The sequence below is a fragment of the Microcebus murinus genome, chromosome 11, assembly GCF_040939455.1.
Source record: "Microcebus murinus isolate Inina chromosome 11, M.murinus_Inina_mat1.0, whole genome shotgun sequence".
Classification (NCBI taxonomy): Eukaryota; Metazoa; Chordata; class Mammalia; order Primates; family Cheirogaleidae; genus Microcebus; species Microcebus murinus.
In genome coordinates, this window is record NC_134114.1 from 7,545,035 (window position 1) to 7,561,107 (window position 16,073).

A 16,073-nucleotide genomic window follows, 5' to 3' on the forward strand; every position below is an offset into this window, starting at 1 on the left:
AAAAGGAAGTGGATTCTACCATTTTCTCGGAGCCGGGGGTGGGAAAAAGGGAGAAAATAATGCTGTAAGTGAATGAGTTCCTCGTTAGGACCTCCTATTCAGAAACCCTCAATTGCAAAGTTTTAAGAAATGACTATACTCAATCTGCTCTTGACTTGTTGGTTCTAAAATTTCTCGTCATTATTTTCAAACTCCCCCCCCAGCTTCTTGAATGGTAGAAGTTTCCAAAGGCCGCTGGTTCCAGAAGGTACTGTCTGGCGTGAAATTAGTCTCAGATGAAACATAAGTCTCGCTTCCCGCGTACTGCGCATGCGTGAGCTGTTGAACCGTCCCGCGAGAGGAAGGTGCGTCCTCGGTTCCGGAGTGGTCTCCGCCGGTTGCAGGGAAGTAACTCCTGCTGCTCCGCGATGGCGTCCGTGGGGACTCTCGCCTTCGATGAATATGGGCGCCCTTTCCTCATCATCAAGGATCAGGACCGCAAGTCTCGTCTTATGGGACTGGAAGCCCTCAAGGTAACGGGACGGGACACTCGCGGTGGGATGAGGGAAAGCGGCGGAGTCAGTGGCTCTGCGCCTGCGCAAGCTCCGGAGCGATTCTGCCATGTGCTCCCGGGAAAGGTCGAGAATCTCCACCTCCGAGGGAGCCCCTCTGGTCTCCAGTCACGCACCCCGCTCTCTGAGCTCGGGAGAGGCTGGCGTACAGGCCTTTGTCCGGACGCGGGGTCGGGTGGGCCGCAGGCGCCCTTCGGCGCTGGGTGGGGCAGCTTCGGGCCGGGCCGCCCGACGCTTCCAGCCCAGCAGTCACGCCGTACCCTGCCGGGGTTTCACTCTGAGGTGCAGGGGCGGTACTCGGGGCCACCTGTCCGTCAGGTTAGCTCCTTGACCCTCAGCTAGTGTACGCGCAACAGCCCTTTCGTTTTCTTTGTCACTCGTAAAGGTTGGCCTTTTGCAAAAGCATTTGATTTTTGAGTGCCTTTATGAGCGGCTGTCCCTGGATGCGGTGTTATAAGAATGAACATATACCCTTAAGGAAGGAAAGAACAGTCGTAAGAATGGGAAATGGACGCACATAGCCAGGCGGTGTCTGGTCGGAACGACCAGTTACGGAAAGGGATGCTACTAAAATGAAAGGACCCCGCACACATTTGGTAGAGGATGGCATTTGATCAGGGTTGGGGTGAGAGTTTGAATGAGGGAGAGTGAGCATTTAGGGAGAGGAAGCAGTGGGAGTAAATACCTGGGCAGGAAAACGCTGGGCACGTTGTAGCGTGGAAGAGCGATCTGGTTATAACGAAGCGCGAATAGTAGCTCTTGAGTGCTGTGCCTGGGAATCAAGACGTTAGGCCGAGAGGGGAGCCATTAAGACTGTTCTGAGCAGAATTTTAAGTAGAGTTACACCTTAGGAAGTTACACCTTAGGAAGCTCTATTTGAGGAGGATTAAAGGGAATAAGGAAAACCAAAAGAAAAACCAGTGCAGGGATCTCGGTAAGAAGGGAAGGGATGTTGACAGAAAATGCAGAGGAAGGGATTCTTTGAGACGGCTTTTAGGGTTTGTGAATCCATAGAGTTTGCATGTATAAACATGCCACCAGGTCTGAGGTGGACATGTTCACTTAGTGTTTTGGGGTTTTACTTATACAATCTTAGAAATAATACAGTTCTTCCGCAGACTGACTTAGGACAAGTTGTAACTTGTGTACAACCTTCTGAACCCTGTTTCCCAGTGGAAGTAATAGACCCATGTCAAGTTGAGGATTGACAGGTACTAAATGGAGGAATTTAGGAGTGGCCACATAGTGCTTAATCTATGGTGGGTACTCAGTATTTGTTTCAAGCTACTTGTATCACATATTCAACTCTAATTTTCACTTCATGGGCCCTGCAGAGAAAGGAACATCCAGTACACCCCCCAAATACAACAATGTAATTAAAGCTGCAGATTATCTTGCATCAGCCATTTTCTTCTGCCTGTGTGCCTGTAACCCTCACTCTCGGCCTAGGTATTATTTTACAGAATTGGAAACTTGGGCCCTGAGCATTTGAGAAATTGCCTGAGGTCACACAGTTGCTAAAGAGCATGGCCAGGATTCAAGCCCACCTCTGTCTGAGTCTAAGCCAATGCAACGTTCTCAGCCTTGGATTACTGACAATTTGGGGCCAGATGATTGTGGGGGCCTGTCCTATGTAGGATGTTTAGCAGTATCCTTGGTCTCTACCCACTACATTCCAGTAGCACCACTCTTCTCAGTTGTGGCAACCAAGTATGTCACCAGACATTGTCAGGTGTCTCCTGGGGGACAAAATTGTCCAAGTTAAGAACCACTTCCCTGTGATTATTATCTTTTAAAAATTCCATTATACAGACCTATCAAAGTGTATTTCAAGATTACCAGTATTCTCACGGACCTAATAAACTTTGTGTATTTTGTGACCTGCAGATGGGGGAACCGCAGAAGTATTCACCGAACAGGTGCATTAGCACTGGTTTGAAAAGTTGGTCAGATTTAGATGTGTGGAGGGCTTTAGGGGAAAAAAAGTTGCAGCTTTTGAACTTGACCCTTGAGGCACCAGGGAGTTTAAACCTTTGGGACTGGTAAACAACATGTTTGAGGAAAAATGGTTAGCTGGATGTGGGATGAATCCGAAGGGTGAGAGACAAGATAAGAGATCTTGGAATTCTATAGTTGCTTTGGATCTGTGTTACGTTGGTGATGGCAAAAATAGAAAGACATTTGAAGGAAATATAAACCTAATTGTGTGTGCAAACAGAGAAGGATCTTTTCAAGCTTTGGTTACCTTTTGTGTTTTGATACTATAGGCCTAAATTTAAGGGGGCAGTGTGAGGCAGGATGTTCCACTGGGAAGATTGTTTGCTATAACTGACATCCCCTGAGGTCCAAAAACTTCTCTGCAAATTAACGTGTCCAAATGTGGCTGGGTTTATTTTCCAAGAGTGTAGAAATCAAGAGCCAAGAATATGGATGGTAACATGGGTGTTTAAATATCTTTAAGAATTGAACATGCTGGGTGTGCATGCTTTGAGTATTGAGGCTTAGCGGTTTGGGGATACTTACTTGGTCCCTGACCTCATAGAACTTCAACTAACTTAAAGAGGTGAAACCAAAATCTATTAAAAAAAAAAATAGAAGTCAATAGTAAAAGAAATGTCACAAGCCAGAACATATTTTGCCTTACAAATGGAGACAGGGCCAGGCACAGTGGCTCACACCTGTAATCCCAGCACTTTGGGAGGCCAAGACAGGAAAATCACTCGAGGCCAGGAGTTTGAGACCAGCCTTGGCAACATAGTGAGACTCTGTCTCTACAAACAGTTTTAGTTTTTTTTTTCAAATGCAGGCAGCACTTGGCTTAGGAGAGAGTTATATTCTAAAAGTGTTTAATGCAAAACAAAACAGGCTTAAGTTCACAGGCTAGCCAACAAAATTCTGTTTAGTCTATAATATAACTGAACCATGGTGCCTTGATGTTTAGACTTTTCTGTCTGGAGATATGTAGAACCAGAAGGAGAAGGAAGAAAGCTTTCTTCCACTTTCATGAACAGCAGTGCAAATTATATTTCAGCATCTCTCCTATTTGCCAGATTCCCTGCTTCCTTTCCTTTCTGCTGCTTGCTTCCTCCTCTAAAAAAAAAATTTACATCTGTCAGGTTAGTAGCTAGATGTGGTAAGAAACAATACCAGGTAATTTATTCATTCTAATATCTCTGATAGCTAGTTACCTTCCTTTAGAGGCTAATTGCTCACTTTGATCTGTAGATATAATTATTGGGGTTTCAGGTGAGTGGAGGAAGCTTTTGAGGGCAAGAGAACAAACAAGTTGAAACAGAGTAGTCCACCTGATTAAGTGCCCACACAGAATCGCTACTACTAAATTCTTTGCTGCTCTTCAGAACTTTCCTTATAAAAATGATCTTTCATTAAAACTTTTGACAGGCAAGGGTGATTCTTCCAAGTATGCAAAGAGTATATCTCTGCACCATAGTGTGACAGTTGAAGGTGTTGTGTGTTTACTGTTGGACCCTTCACATGAAGTTAATACGGTCCCCTCCGTATCCCTGGAAGCAGAGCCTGCAAGTATAGAGGGCTGAATGCAAGAGACTTGAGCATCTGCGGATGTTGGTATCCTCAGGGTTCTGGAACTAATTGCCCATGGATACCCAGGGAGAACTATTGCAAAGTGGTCTTGCAAGGCCTGTCAGGTCAAGGTCAGACTGTCCATGTTTTCAGCTATGAAATGGGCTGGTAAAAACCTGCCTCGTTGACATGTTGAGGGCTAAATGAGATAACACAAATCACTTGGTTCTGTTTATTTCACGTAAGAATGGCTTGTTAAAGCTAGTAGTTATGAATGTTATCATACTGGTGGAACGGGGGAGGGGATAGGTAAATTCAAACCTAATGGGTGCAGTGTACACACTGGCTGGCAGATGGGCATGCTTGTAGCTTCAACTCTAGCGATGCAAAGGCAATGTATGTGACCAAAGCATTTGCACCCCCATAATATTCTGAAATAAAAATTTTATCATACTTAGATTTAGACTTGTCTATTGCCTCTTAAATTTAGAAGCTTCTAGAGAATAGAAACTAAGTCATAAGTGAATTTTTGTAATCATTATCTGTATACTATTGAAATGTGTATAACTGAATATTTGCTTTTTCTGTTTCATTTAGTCTCATATAATGGCAGCAAAGGCTGTAGCAAATACAATGAGAACATCACTTGGACCAAATGGTAAGAGTCCAACATTTTGTATTTTTTAACAAGTTTTAAAACATAAAGTAGTCAGTAAAAAAAACCTCTCTGTAGAAAGTTAGGGAGTGGTAGAGGTTGCATCCTAATATCCTAACACAGCCAGAATATTTTGGTGAGTTCCAGACTTCTTAAACATGATTATAATCATAATAATGTGCATAATTTTAGGTCACACCTTTTTTTCCACATAACATCGTTTCATTAACATTTTCCAAATCATAGCTATCATCTTTTGAGTGATGCTTCATTTAGTTATGTTCCATAAATTTCTTTTTGCCATTTATATTAGCCAATTTAAAAATGTCTTCAGGCATCCTTTTCTGTATTGAATTATTTATAATTAATTGCATAGATTAAGTACTAGGTCAAGAGATCTACCTTTTTTATAGTTCTTGGTATTTGTTGCCTTTTTTTTTTTTTTTTTTTTTTTGCCAAATTCTTTCTGAACTTTTTGTCTTCTTAGGACTTGATAAGATGATGGTGGACAAGGATGGTGACGTGACTGTAACTAACGATGGTGCCACCATCTTAAGCATGATGGATGTCGATCATCAGATTGCCAAGCTAATGGTTGAACTGTCCAAATCACAGGATGATGAAATTGGAGATGGAACCACAGGAGTGGTTGGTAAGAAAAGGCAAAATATCCTATCTCGTTTAAGAAGTGTTATTTAAAATTACAGGGCTAACATGCCTGCAAGAATGTTGATTCTGGGTCAGCATGAAAAGCAGACAAATCAGAGTTGAAGAACATGCTACAAGACAAGTGGCCCAGACTTTTCAAAACTGACAGTGTCACAAAAGAACAGAAAAGGGACTGGGGATAATTAGGCAATGAGAAGTGACAACCAGCAGTATGCTGGCTTGGTTTTGTGTGGTTTTTAAACTATAAAGGATGTTTTGAACAAGTGGAAGGATTTGATTATGTATTACATAATGGTATTGTATCAATGTTGAGTTTCCTGAGTATGATAATGACATTGCAGATATGTGAGAGAATGCCCTTGTTCTCAGCTATATATGTAGATATTTGGGAGTGACAGGTCATGATTTCTACAAATAATTCTCAAATAGTTGAACAGAAAAGGAGTATGCATGTGTAGAGAAAACATGGCAAAATGTTCATAAGTAAACTGGTGTTCGTTTTACTATTGCACTTTTTTCCTGAAGGTTTGAAATGTTTAAAATTAAAAGCTGGTGAAGACTAAAGAGATTTTAAAAAAGTCTTTAGGGTTACCTTTTCTGCAGACAAATTTCAATTTTTCTATTCAACAAATATTTTTGGGTACTGTTATGTACCAAACACTATTCTTGGTGTGCTTGAAGAGCCACAGATTTAAAACAAAACTCATCTTTGTGGTGAGAAAATGGGGGGAAAGGAAGATGGGTGAGGGTAAATAATAAAATGATTTTTAAATGATCTTTATCACAAAGATGAATTTCACTCAGTAGAAGTCCCTGGACCAGGAAAACAATAGTTTTTTTCTACTTACAAATATGTTCTTTTTACATCATGTTTTTAGCTACATTCTTCACATCACTGAGGGTTGAATGTTCATCTGTAAAGGGAGATCTGTTAAACCTCTGTTAAAACGAAAATAAGAGGCTCCATCTTAAAAATAGATGGCTTCCGTTTCTAATACTACTTCCAGCTTAATTTTGGAACCTTCTTATTTCCAGAGTAACATCTAATTTGTATTGATTATACTAAAAGTAAAGTTTTGACATTTTCCTAAACTGATTCTCTGCTGGCTTGTTTGCAGTCCTGGCTGGTGCCTTGTTAGAAGAAGCCGAGCAGTTGCTAGACCGAGGCATTCACCCAATCAGAATAGCCGATGGCTACGAGCAGGCCGCCCGCATTGCTATTGAGCACCTGGACAAGATCAGCGATAGTGTTCTTGTTGACATAAAGGACACTGAACCCCTGATTCAGACTGCAAAAACCACGCTGGGCTCCAAAGTGTATGTTTTGGTAGAAGATGCAATTAAGTGTTTGTAGATGAGGCACAGTTTGTTTGCCTGTTCCTAAAGGCAACACAAAATGACCACTGCTGGTTTCATACTGATCTGAAGAGTTTGTGTTATTTGGCTTTTGCTTTGTTTTTAATGCAGATGTAGACACGCGTCTTATATTTTGGTTGGCAACTCAATTTCCAAGTTTAGGTATTAAATGCCCTTGATGATATTTGTAAGATACATAGTTATTTTAATGTAGCAGGATTGGCTGGGTTAAAAATCAACTAGAGGCTGGGCATGATGGCTCACATCTGTAATCCTAGCACTCTGGGAGGCTGAGGTGGGGGGATTGCTTGAGGCCAGGGTTTCGATACCAGCCTGAGCAAGACCCCATCTCTGCAAAAATTGGCCAGGCCTGGTGGCAGTAGCCTATAGTCCTAGCTACTCGGGAGGCTAAGACAGAAGGATCACCTGGGCCTGGGAGTTGGAAGCTGCAGTGAGCTATGATGCAGTTCTTGCCCCCTAGAGACTCTAAGCAGCCCCAGCCCAGGGATGCACTCATTTTGAACAATGATGGAGACTTACTGTCTATTGCTATAATGTAGCATAAAAATCCAGTGTAAGGTGCTTTATCACACTATTTTTTTAAATTGATATTACTGAGAGAGATGTTTTCATTTTCATTTATGTGCCTGTAGTGGTTATGGCAAAAAGGAAGGAGTGGTCTCAACTCAGAGTACTCAGAGAAAATGCAGCAAAATTGTCTGTGTTGCCTTTTCCCCTGGGTAGAAGATGTCCACAGCAGCCTGTGTTAGAGCGGAAGCCTGCGGTGATGCCAGCTGTCCTCTGGTTACAGGTCTTAGCTGAAGCTAGCTCCTAGATAAGGGTGGCTACCCTAGAGGTGGCCTCTGTCACAAGTATAGCACTATTTTCTCATGAAAGGAAGGCATTACTGTTACTTGAAATGCACATGTTTTATTTTATTATTGCTTTATAAGTTGGCCCTGTTCTATTTGTAAGTTTGTATAAGACCCAAATATGTGTTGGTTTTTACTACAAAAAAATGCTCAAATCAGTTGAAAATGGCCAGTTACATTCAACATAAAGCAAAATGTTAAGTCATATACTTTAGGATCCTTAGCACATTTTTAGTTTCATGGTTCTCTTTCCTAGATGACTTAAGAGTTCAGACACTATTTCAAGTGAAGTCTGTTCAAATGTTTCAAAGCTTCCCCAAAAAGTAACATCCCCCATCTGTAACTGATGTGGTGGAAATTCTTGCAAAGGTAGCATGCCCGGTCCAGTCCTTTCACTTCCTATTAAATGCTTGACTTCATTGAGATAAAGTCTACTTTTCCTGGGTGAGTATCTTTCCCATTTTATTCTGAACTTGCAAAATAGTAATAGTATTCTTAAAAAGTAATAGGAGCTTAAAAAGAAATCTTAGTTCTTGCCACACTGCAGTGTTTCTTATATCCATTCATAATGGAAGAAAATAGTAAATTTCAGTTAGAGTTAGTGAAAATAAAGATATAATTTTCCCCCATCTAGGTTTATGGTCTTCTTTGGGGTCCATTGTTTACAGGTTAGAGATCCCTGCTCTAAACTATTATGATGGCATTTCTTTCTAAAAGACTCTGAACATTTTATAATACATCTCATGTGATCTGCTTTGGTTGCGGTAATTGTCAAATGAATGTGAAATTTTGTTTTGGGCTGTTTTCATCAGGGTCAACAGCTGTCACCGACAAATGGCCGAGATTGCTGTGAATGCTGTCCTCACCGTGGCGGACATGAAGCGGAGAGATGTCGACTTTGAGCTCATCAAAGTAGAAGGCAAAGTGGGCGGAAGGCTGGAGGACACGAAACTTATTAAGGGTGTGATTGTGGATAAGGATTTCAGTCACCCACAGATGCCAAAAGTAAGACATTGCTTTTCACAGCTTCACACTGTTTTTTATCTCTCAGTTCCTCCAATTACAATGTCTTTGTTTTTCCACATAGAAAGTGGAGAATGCTAAGATTGCAATTCTCACGTGTCCATTTGAACCACCTAAACCAAAAACGAAGCATAAGCTGGATGTGACCTCTGTAGAAGATTATAAAGCCCTTCAGAAATACGAAAAGGAGAAGTTTGAAGAGATGATTGAACAAGTAGGTCTTACTATAGCCCTTAGTGAAATTGAAATTCCCAAAGCATGTAGTTGGTTAGGTGTAGGTAATAAATGTGTGACTATGTTATAATCTTGATACTTTATGGCTACAAATAACAGTATAGTCCCAGTTTTAAATTATAAAAGGAATAAACATACACAGAGAAAAATCAAATGGTACAGAAAGGATCTCTGACTATAACTTTTAGACAAAAGAGTTATTAAGTAACTGGAATTAAACCAGAATATACTCATAGCAATCCCAATTCTTTACTCATAAGAGTATGATCTTATAAATACCTTAATGTAAGTGTATGTGCTCTTCTGAGCAGTTTCTCTTTTAGGAACCTGTCCTGGAAAGTTTAAAGCACCAGTACTCAACCTTCCATGAACATGGATATTGCTTAGAGCATTATTTATTTTAGTAGACAAAGTAGAAGCTATTTTAATGTCTGGTCTGTTATTAGGAAAGTCATTGAATTCATTTCTTCATGACACATACATTTGTGCCTACCACATACCAGGTCCTAGTGGCACAGCAATGAACAAAGCCAAACTTTTGCCCTTGAGGCACAGAATAAGGGAGACATGGGCAAGGCTCTGTTGTGGGCACTGGTCAGAGAAGCCTCTGGAGAAGAGAGCTGTGTTGAGTGAGAGGGCAGCATCTCTGCATTCCAGGCTGAGGAGAAATAGGGTAACCCCCGAGGCAGGAGCATGGTTGGTTTGTGTAAAGAACAGCCAGCCTGAGGGGGTGGGGTGTGCTGGCAGGAGTTTGTAAATAAAAGCCCGTCGTCTGGCATGCTGGGCCAACATCATGGGAATGTTGGCCAGGGTGCACTGGAGAAAAAAAGATAAACTGAGAGGCCAAAGTATTGGATGGGTCGCGTTTGGTGACGCGCAGGTTGCCAAGAATGAAAAGGAATAGTGACGGACTAGGTCCTGAAATTTTAAAGAATGAGAGCAGGGGACCGAGAGAGGAACATTGTAGGCAGCTGTGAGGAGCAAGAAGGACCCTTATGAGCACGAGGGAGGAAGAATAGCCACCATTTGAGGAGAAATGCGTGGGCAGGTCGGTTGTCAGGGGACAGCCAGATTTTGTTCACGGTAAGAATGTGACGGCAACGTTGTGTGCTGTTGATGGACTGCTCCAGAGGGTCAGGGAAGGAAGGAAGGTAGCAGTGCATGATCTGGGAGGCTTGGGTGCAGACAGGGAAACGGGAGTTGTGGGGTGGGGTGTGGTGCAGCAGTCCCAGGTGATCACTGGGGCTGGGGCAGTGATCAGCTTTGATCATTACCTTCTGACTGGGAAATGTGAGCCATTAATTTGCAACTGGGAATGGAGGATGTTTCTTACTAGAAGCAAGATTGCCTCTGTGGCCCTTAAATCACACAGATGAAACCACTTCATAAGTATTTATGACAGAGCAGAGCTTTTTATTAGCCTTTTCATCCCTGGAGTGGGGAGAGGGTATTAGCTTTGTTGACACATCTATTTATTTTGCTTTACTGTATGTAAGAGTGGGGTTCAGGGTAAATTACTGATTATGGTTTTTAGAATATAGTTTAAAAAATGAGTTGATCCCCATTGATGCATGTCCATTATTTAGAATTTGGAATTGGCAGAAAAGTAGACACTTGAATATTTCCTTCCTTTTTTGTGCTTTTATTTTAATGCACCTACCTACCTTACACACCCAACTGTGCGTCTCCCCTTTTTTCAAATGTTATAGTAAAGAATAAATACCTACTTTGTATTAACATGATTGTGGCATTTCTTTTCCCAGATCAAAGAAACTGGTGCTAACCTAGCTATTTGTCAGTGGGGCTTTGATGATGAGGCGAACCATTTACTTCTTCAGAATAACTTGCCTGCAGTTCGTTGGGTAGGAGGACCTGAAATTGAGGTAGGAAGCTCCATGTGAAGAGACTTTTCTGGACGTAGGGGTTGAGCTTACAGTGCCGGTAAGGGGTGCTTTTATAGCACTTGCCTTAAATAACCATGTGTCAAGGTTCCATTAGATTACAGGCGGATGAGATGGAAAAGAAGAAAGCATCAGAATCTTTTTTTATTTGAATAACAGTGCCAGGTATTTCTGGTGTTTCGTGGCATTTTGAAATGCTTTCCATATATCGTGGCTCTTGGCCCTGCCCTGTTTTTAACTTTCTGAGGCAGGAAGACCTGATCTCCTCCCCTCCCGTGTCGGCCAAATACTTACTAACACTGGTCCCAGGTGTACACTGTCTCATTGGTCCTCACTGCAGCCAGTGTGGGTGGTGTGCAGGCTAGGTTCCCAGAGAGGGAGCGCTGCACAGAGGGGAGACAAGGTCCTGAGGTCAGGGGACAGGTAGGTTCTGGGTGATAGAGCTGGGCAGCCCAAAGCCAGACCAACATGCCTTGTTTTAACATACCTTGTTTTTAACAAGGCTCTTCGGGTTGAACTGGAAACGTTTGGCCAGAGGGGGGCAGTAATTGTAGTGAACAGCGTGGTCCTAGATCAAAGTGAGCTCGTATGGTCCAGTTTTGAAAGTTAACTGTTCACCAACACTGTCTTTGTCCTTCTTCCTGAATACCCCAATTAGCTGATTGCCATCGCAACAGGAGGGAGGATCGTGCCCCGGTTCTCAGAGCTCACAGCTGAGAAGCTGGGCTTTGCTGGTCTTGTAAAGGAAATCTCATTTGGGACGACTAAAGACAAAATGCTGGTCATCGAGCAGTGTAAGAACTCCAGAGCTGTAACCATTTTCATTAGAGGAGGAAATAAGATGGTGAGAATTTAGTCATTGGTCCTATAATTTTTCTGATTTGGTACATAGTAGTGTGACATCAAAGTAACAGTGTGTCATGGTATAAATTATGATTACTGAACATCATGTTGAATTGTCACTTTCACAAGGCACATTTGTACTTTCCGTTAGGCAGAAACAGGGAGCCTAAGTAAATAACCATTGACAGTCTCTCTGTTGAGAATGAATTTTTAGCATGTCATGATAAATGCAAATCATTGTGGGGTGTTTTACTCCTTTGCCTGATCATGTGTCCTAGAATGAGTCATAGTGGCTGCCTCTGTTGAGTTCTGTTAACTACATTGGAGGGAGGAAAGCTGTTATAAACAGGTAAATCATCTGATGATAAAGACTAATGTATGGCACAGCCTCTCCATTTGTTTTTAAAGAGTTGCCAGGTATTTGGCTCTAAAGTGAATAGATCTTGATCACATTAATTTAAGCAAAACTGTTTTCCCTAGATCATCGAAGAAGCAAAACGGTCCCTACATGATGCTTTGTGTGTCATCCGGAACCTTATCCGTGATAATCGTGTGGTGTATGGAGGAGGGGCTGCTGAAATATCTTGTGCTCTGGCAGTTAGCCAAGAGGCAGATAAGGTAAACACATGCAAAGATGAGTAAGGGACAGAGATATCTCTGGTGTGTAGAGAATGTGAGGCTACAGAATAGAGCAGGGAAGCAGGGGTGCTGGGCAAGCTGAAGGCACATCCTTTTATTTAAACTCAGTTTACTTACCGTAAACTAGCATTCCTCAGCTGTTTTCAACTATACCATCCTTGAACTAATAATAAATCTCTACAGTCTTTTAATATTTTTAATTCAAATTAATTTTCTATTATAACTTAAAAATAAACCAGGGATGGTTGCTTTGTTGTGAGACCGTTTCTCACAAGTATTCCCTCTGTCCTTATTCTGTAGTGACATTTTAATATTCTGGTAGATGAAAAATAATCAAGATGGCTTATTCTTAAAACTCTTTATGTGTTAGCTTTTCAAAGTATGGAATAGAGTCATGTTTCCAAGTTGCCACTGGAGGTTTTGTTCTGCCAAGTGCATTTACCACACCCCATGCCCTTGCAGTGCCCGACCTTGGAGCAGTACGCCATGAGGGCATTTGCCGACGCCCTGGAGGTCATCCCCATGGCCCTTTCTGAAAACAGTGGCATGAATCCTATCCAGACTATGACCGAAGTTCGAGCGAGACAAGTGAAGGAGGCGAACCCTGCTCTTGGAATTGACTGTTTGCACAAGGGCACAAATGGTGAGGAGCTGTCATGATCTTTGTGTGGGGCTATGTTTTGTGTTTAAATTGACTGATTATATATTACTGTATAGTATATACTATGAAGCTATCTTTTTTAAAATACGCTTTACATATGCAAGTCCTGGAATTTTAGAATGTTTGATTTGATTATCTTAGGAGTTGGTTTAGCTAGCTAGTAGTGGCAATACAAAATTCATTTTAATTATAGTAAACTACAACAAGGTATTATTACCAAAGATGGCTTTCTTTTTTTTTTTTTTTTTTTTTTTTTTTTTTTTTGAGACAGAGTCTCGCTTTGTTGCCCAGGCTAGAGTGAGTGCCGTGGCGTCAGCCTAGCTCACAGCAACCTCAAACTCCTGGGCTCGAGCGATCCTTCTGTCTCAGCCTCCCGAGTAGCTGGGACTACAGGCATGCGCCACCATGCCCGGCTAATTTTTTTTAATATATATATCAGTTGGCCAATTAGTTTTCTTTCTATTTATAGTAGAGACGGGGTCTCGCTCTTGCTCAGGCTGGTTTTGAACTCCTGACCTTGAGCAATCCGCCCGCCTCGGCCTTCTTTTTTTTTTTTTAACCTCAATAAATCCTGCATTGGAACCAAAGATGACTCAAGTTTTATCTCTGGTTTTAGAAAATAATTCTCATTTTTTGTGCAATGTCTGTCAAAGTGGATAATATCATATAAAACAGCTCTGAAAGGGACTTTTAGTTTACAGCTTACTATGTGGTTATATCCTGCAGATTATGGAGTATTTTATAAATGTGATACACAGTAACTTCTATAGCCCCTTCTGTAGTTCAGCTGCTGAAAAGGTAGGATAGCTTTAGCTCATTGAAACAGTGGTCCCAGGGAGTTCTGTACTAATTGAGCCATGTCTGGAGTTCTGTTATCAGTCCACAGAATCTGATGGTTTGTTTTTATTTAGGAAGGATGCAGGTATATTCTGCTTTTCATACTCACATCCCAAGGTTTTAGTAAGAGCAGTTCTTTGTCAGACAAATAATGTAATGTTTTTAACTTGAACGCCTGGTCGTGCTAAAAATTTAGCATTTCTAGGTCTGTCTTGGAAATATTTTACATTTCAAGTACAGACTTTACTTACTTTAGATTTGCTAAGTTAGGGTGTGGATACTTTGTGGGAAAAGATGTCATTGAAAAGGTTGACCTTTCAGCCTCCCTATCCCCCCCAACAGCCTCTGTTAACTGGGTTCAAATTTCAAAATGTCCTTAGAAGTAATGGAATTATATTTATCTGAAAATGAAACATAACTGAGATTAGTGTCCTGCTTGGTCTCCAATGTTTGTATTTATTAAGTTTTACTGTGATTCCATAAATCAGGAAATCATAAAGTTATTGATATTAAATATGCTCTTTTAGGATAATTGATTTTCTTGTATTTTGCAGATATGAAGCAACAACATGTAATAGAAACCTTGATTGGCAAAAAGCAACAGATATCTCTTGCAACACAAATGGTTAGGATGATTTTAAAGATTGATGACATCCGTAAGCCTGGAGAATCTGAAGAATAAAGAAAAAATTCAAAATAACATGTAGTATGATCCACTACTGCAATTAAATAAATGAGTGTCTTGTGATACATCTACAGTTATTTATTATTACATCCTTTTTCAGACCTGTAGATGTTGTAATAGAAGCAGCTGTTTGGTAACCATAATTTCACTTGTTCAAAGTCGTGTAATTGTGGGGGTACTATCTCACATGCTTTTGTATTCGTTATATTAAAGGAATCTCTTTAAACAACCTTCATCTTCTTTTCAGGTTTAAGAAACATTTATTGTAATGTTAATTAAATGCTGCCTTAACTGAAGGTGTTTGAGTAGATCTTTTTCAAAATAAGCTGTAGGAATTATTAACAGCTTAAACATTGAGGCGTTTTAAGTGCTATTACTAGGCTACTCCAGCATAACCTAAGATGTTATAGTACTAGTGAGACTGGTGGTGTCTTGACACAGCCCCCTTTTCTTTACTCTGGTCCTGGCCCCACCCTGAACATGCGTCAGCTTCTGTGTGGAACCAACCAGCATGTGCAGAGCTGTGCCACTAGAAGGTCAATTTGGAACCCAGTTCTCTTTTTTTTTAATTCTCTCTCAGCAGTATGAAGAATCCAGTTGTTTTATCAGAGGGATAAAATAAGTGGAGTTTACAGTGAATTGTGTAGAAAATATTAACTGTTGGTTCATATTTTCTCTAATGCCTCGGCTGCTTTGCTAAATAACCTGTGCATTTAGGAGTAAGTGCTATTCCATTCTTCCTGATAGTGTGTGTATGGAACTACACAGTTCAGTATTGAAAGCTTAAAACCTACTGAGCATACAACCTATTTAATCAAAAAGGATTATAAAGCAGCACTATTAAAATTTGGGCTACTGCATTCTGGGTGCGGCACTTTCGAGGTTAGCGAGTCAGGCAGACCCACCTACATAAATACCTATGACATCGTTTGAGTTCATTTAAAGGACTGATTCCTGCCTGCAAAGAACTTCCAGCAGCCTTTGGACCAGACTCTTACCTTGAGGGGTCTGTAGTTTTATATAAGAAAAGTCACTAAACTAAACCTAGCCTCCCCACTTCCAAAAATGAACCTCACAGGCATTCCTGGTGTTTTCTGTAGTTGAGAGAAACTGGTCAAGAATGTGAGAACTTAGATGTTTCACAAGCTTTTAATTTTGTTTCATTAAAATACTTCCAGATAATGTGTTAGCTTTTATCTTCAAGTTCCAAATTACTCGTTTTATATCGTGGCTCCATGTTCTTCCCCATGTGTAGCAAAAGCAACTTAAGGTGCTTTTACCAAGTATAGATTCCAAGAACCAATTACTGTTGGTTCCAGTTCCTACACTAGCTGAATTTGTTTGAAGTTAAATGTCCTGTCTTTAATTCAAGTCATCCCCTGGTATTTGGGGGGGGCGGGGGGTGCTGGGAGGGATTGGTTGCAGGACCTCCCACAGATACTGAAAAACACCAGTGCTCAAATCCCGTATATAAAATGGTGTATTTGCATATCATCTATGCACATCCTCCTATATACTTTAAGTTTTTAAGATTACTTAGAATGTCTAATACAATGTAAGTAATACGTACGTAGTTGTCATACCAAGATTGTTTAGGGAATAGT

The 16,073-nt window shown here is 41.0% G+C and overlaps 1 protein-coding gene across 1 annotated transcript; it reads left to right on the forward strand.

The window, feature by feature from the left end:
• Positions 1 to 305: 305 nt before the first annotated feature.
• CCT5 (chaperonin containing TCP1 subunit 5) lies at positions 306 to 14,765 on the forward strand. Its single transcript, XM_012791131.2, has 11 exons — positions 306 to 512; positions 4,692 to 4,752; positions 5,237 to 5,401; positions 6,537 to 6,735; positions 8,459 to 8,651; positions 8,734 to 8,883; positions 10,667 to 10,786; positions 11,463 to 11,648; positions 12,128 to 12,265; positions 12,749 to 12,929; positions 14,339 to 14,765. Exons 1-11 carry the CDS (start codon positions 408 to 410, stop codon positions 14,464 to 14,466), a joined length of 1,626 nt encoding a protein of 541 aa, XP_012646585.1. The 5' UTR covers positions 306 to 407; the 3' UTR covers positions 14,467 to 14,765.
• The last annotated feature ends 1,308 nt before the right edge of the window (positions 14,766 to 16,073 follow it).

What these genes read in the sequence shown, in the direction of transcription:
- CCT5 (XM_012791131.2), top strand. Translation starts at nt 408, where the DNA reads ATGGCGTCCGTGGGGACTCTCGCCTTCGATGAATATGGGCGCCCTTTC. An exon ending in ACCACGCTGGGCTCCAAAGT is followed by an intron (nt 6,736 to 8,458) that starts GTATGTTTTGGT and finishes TGTTTTCATCAG; the next exon opens with GGTCAACAGCTGTCACCGAC. An exon ending in TTTGCACAAGGGCACAAATG is followed by an intron (nt 12,930 to 14,338) that starts GTGAGGAGCTGT and finishes TGTATTTTGCAG; the next exon opens with ATATGAAGCAACAACATGTA.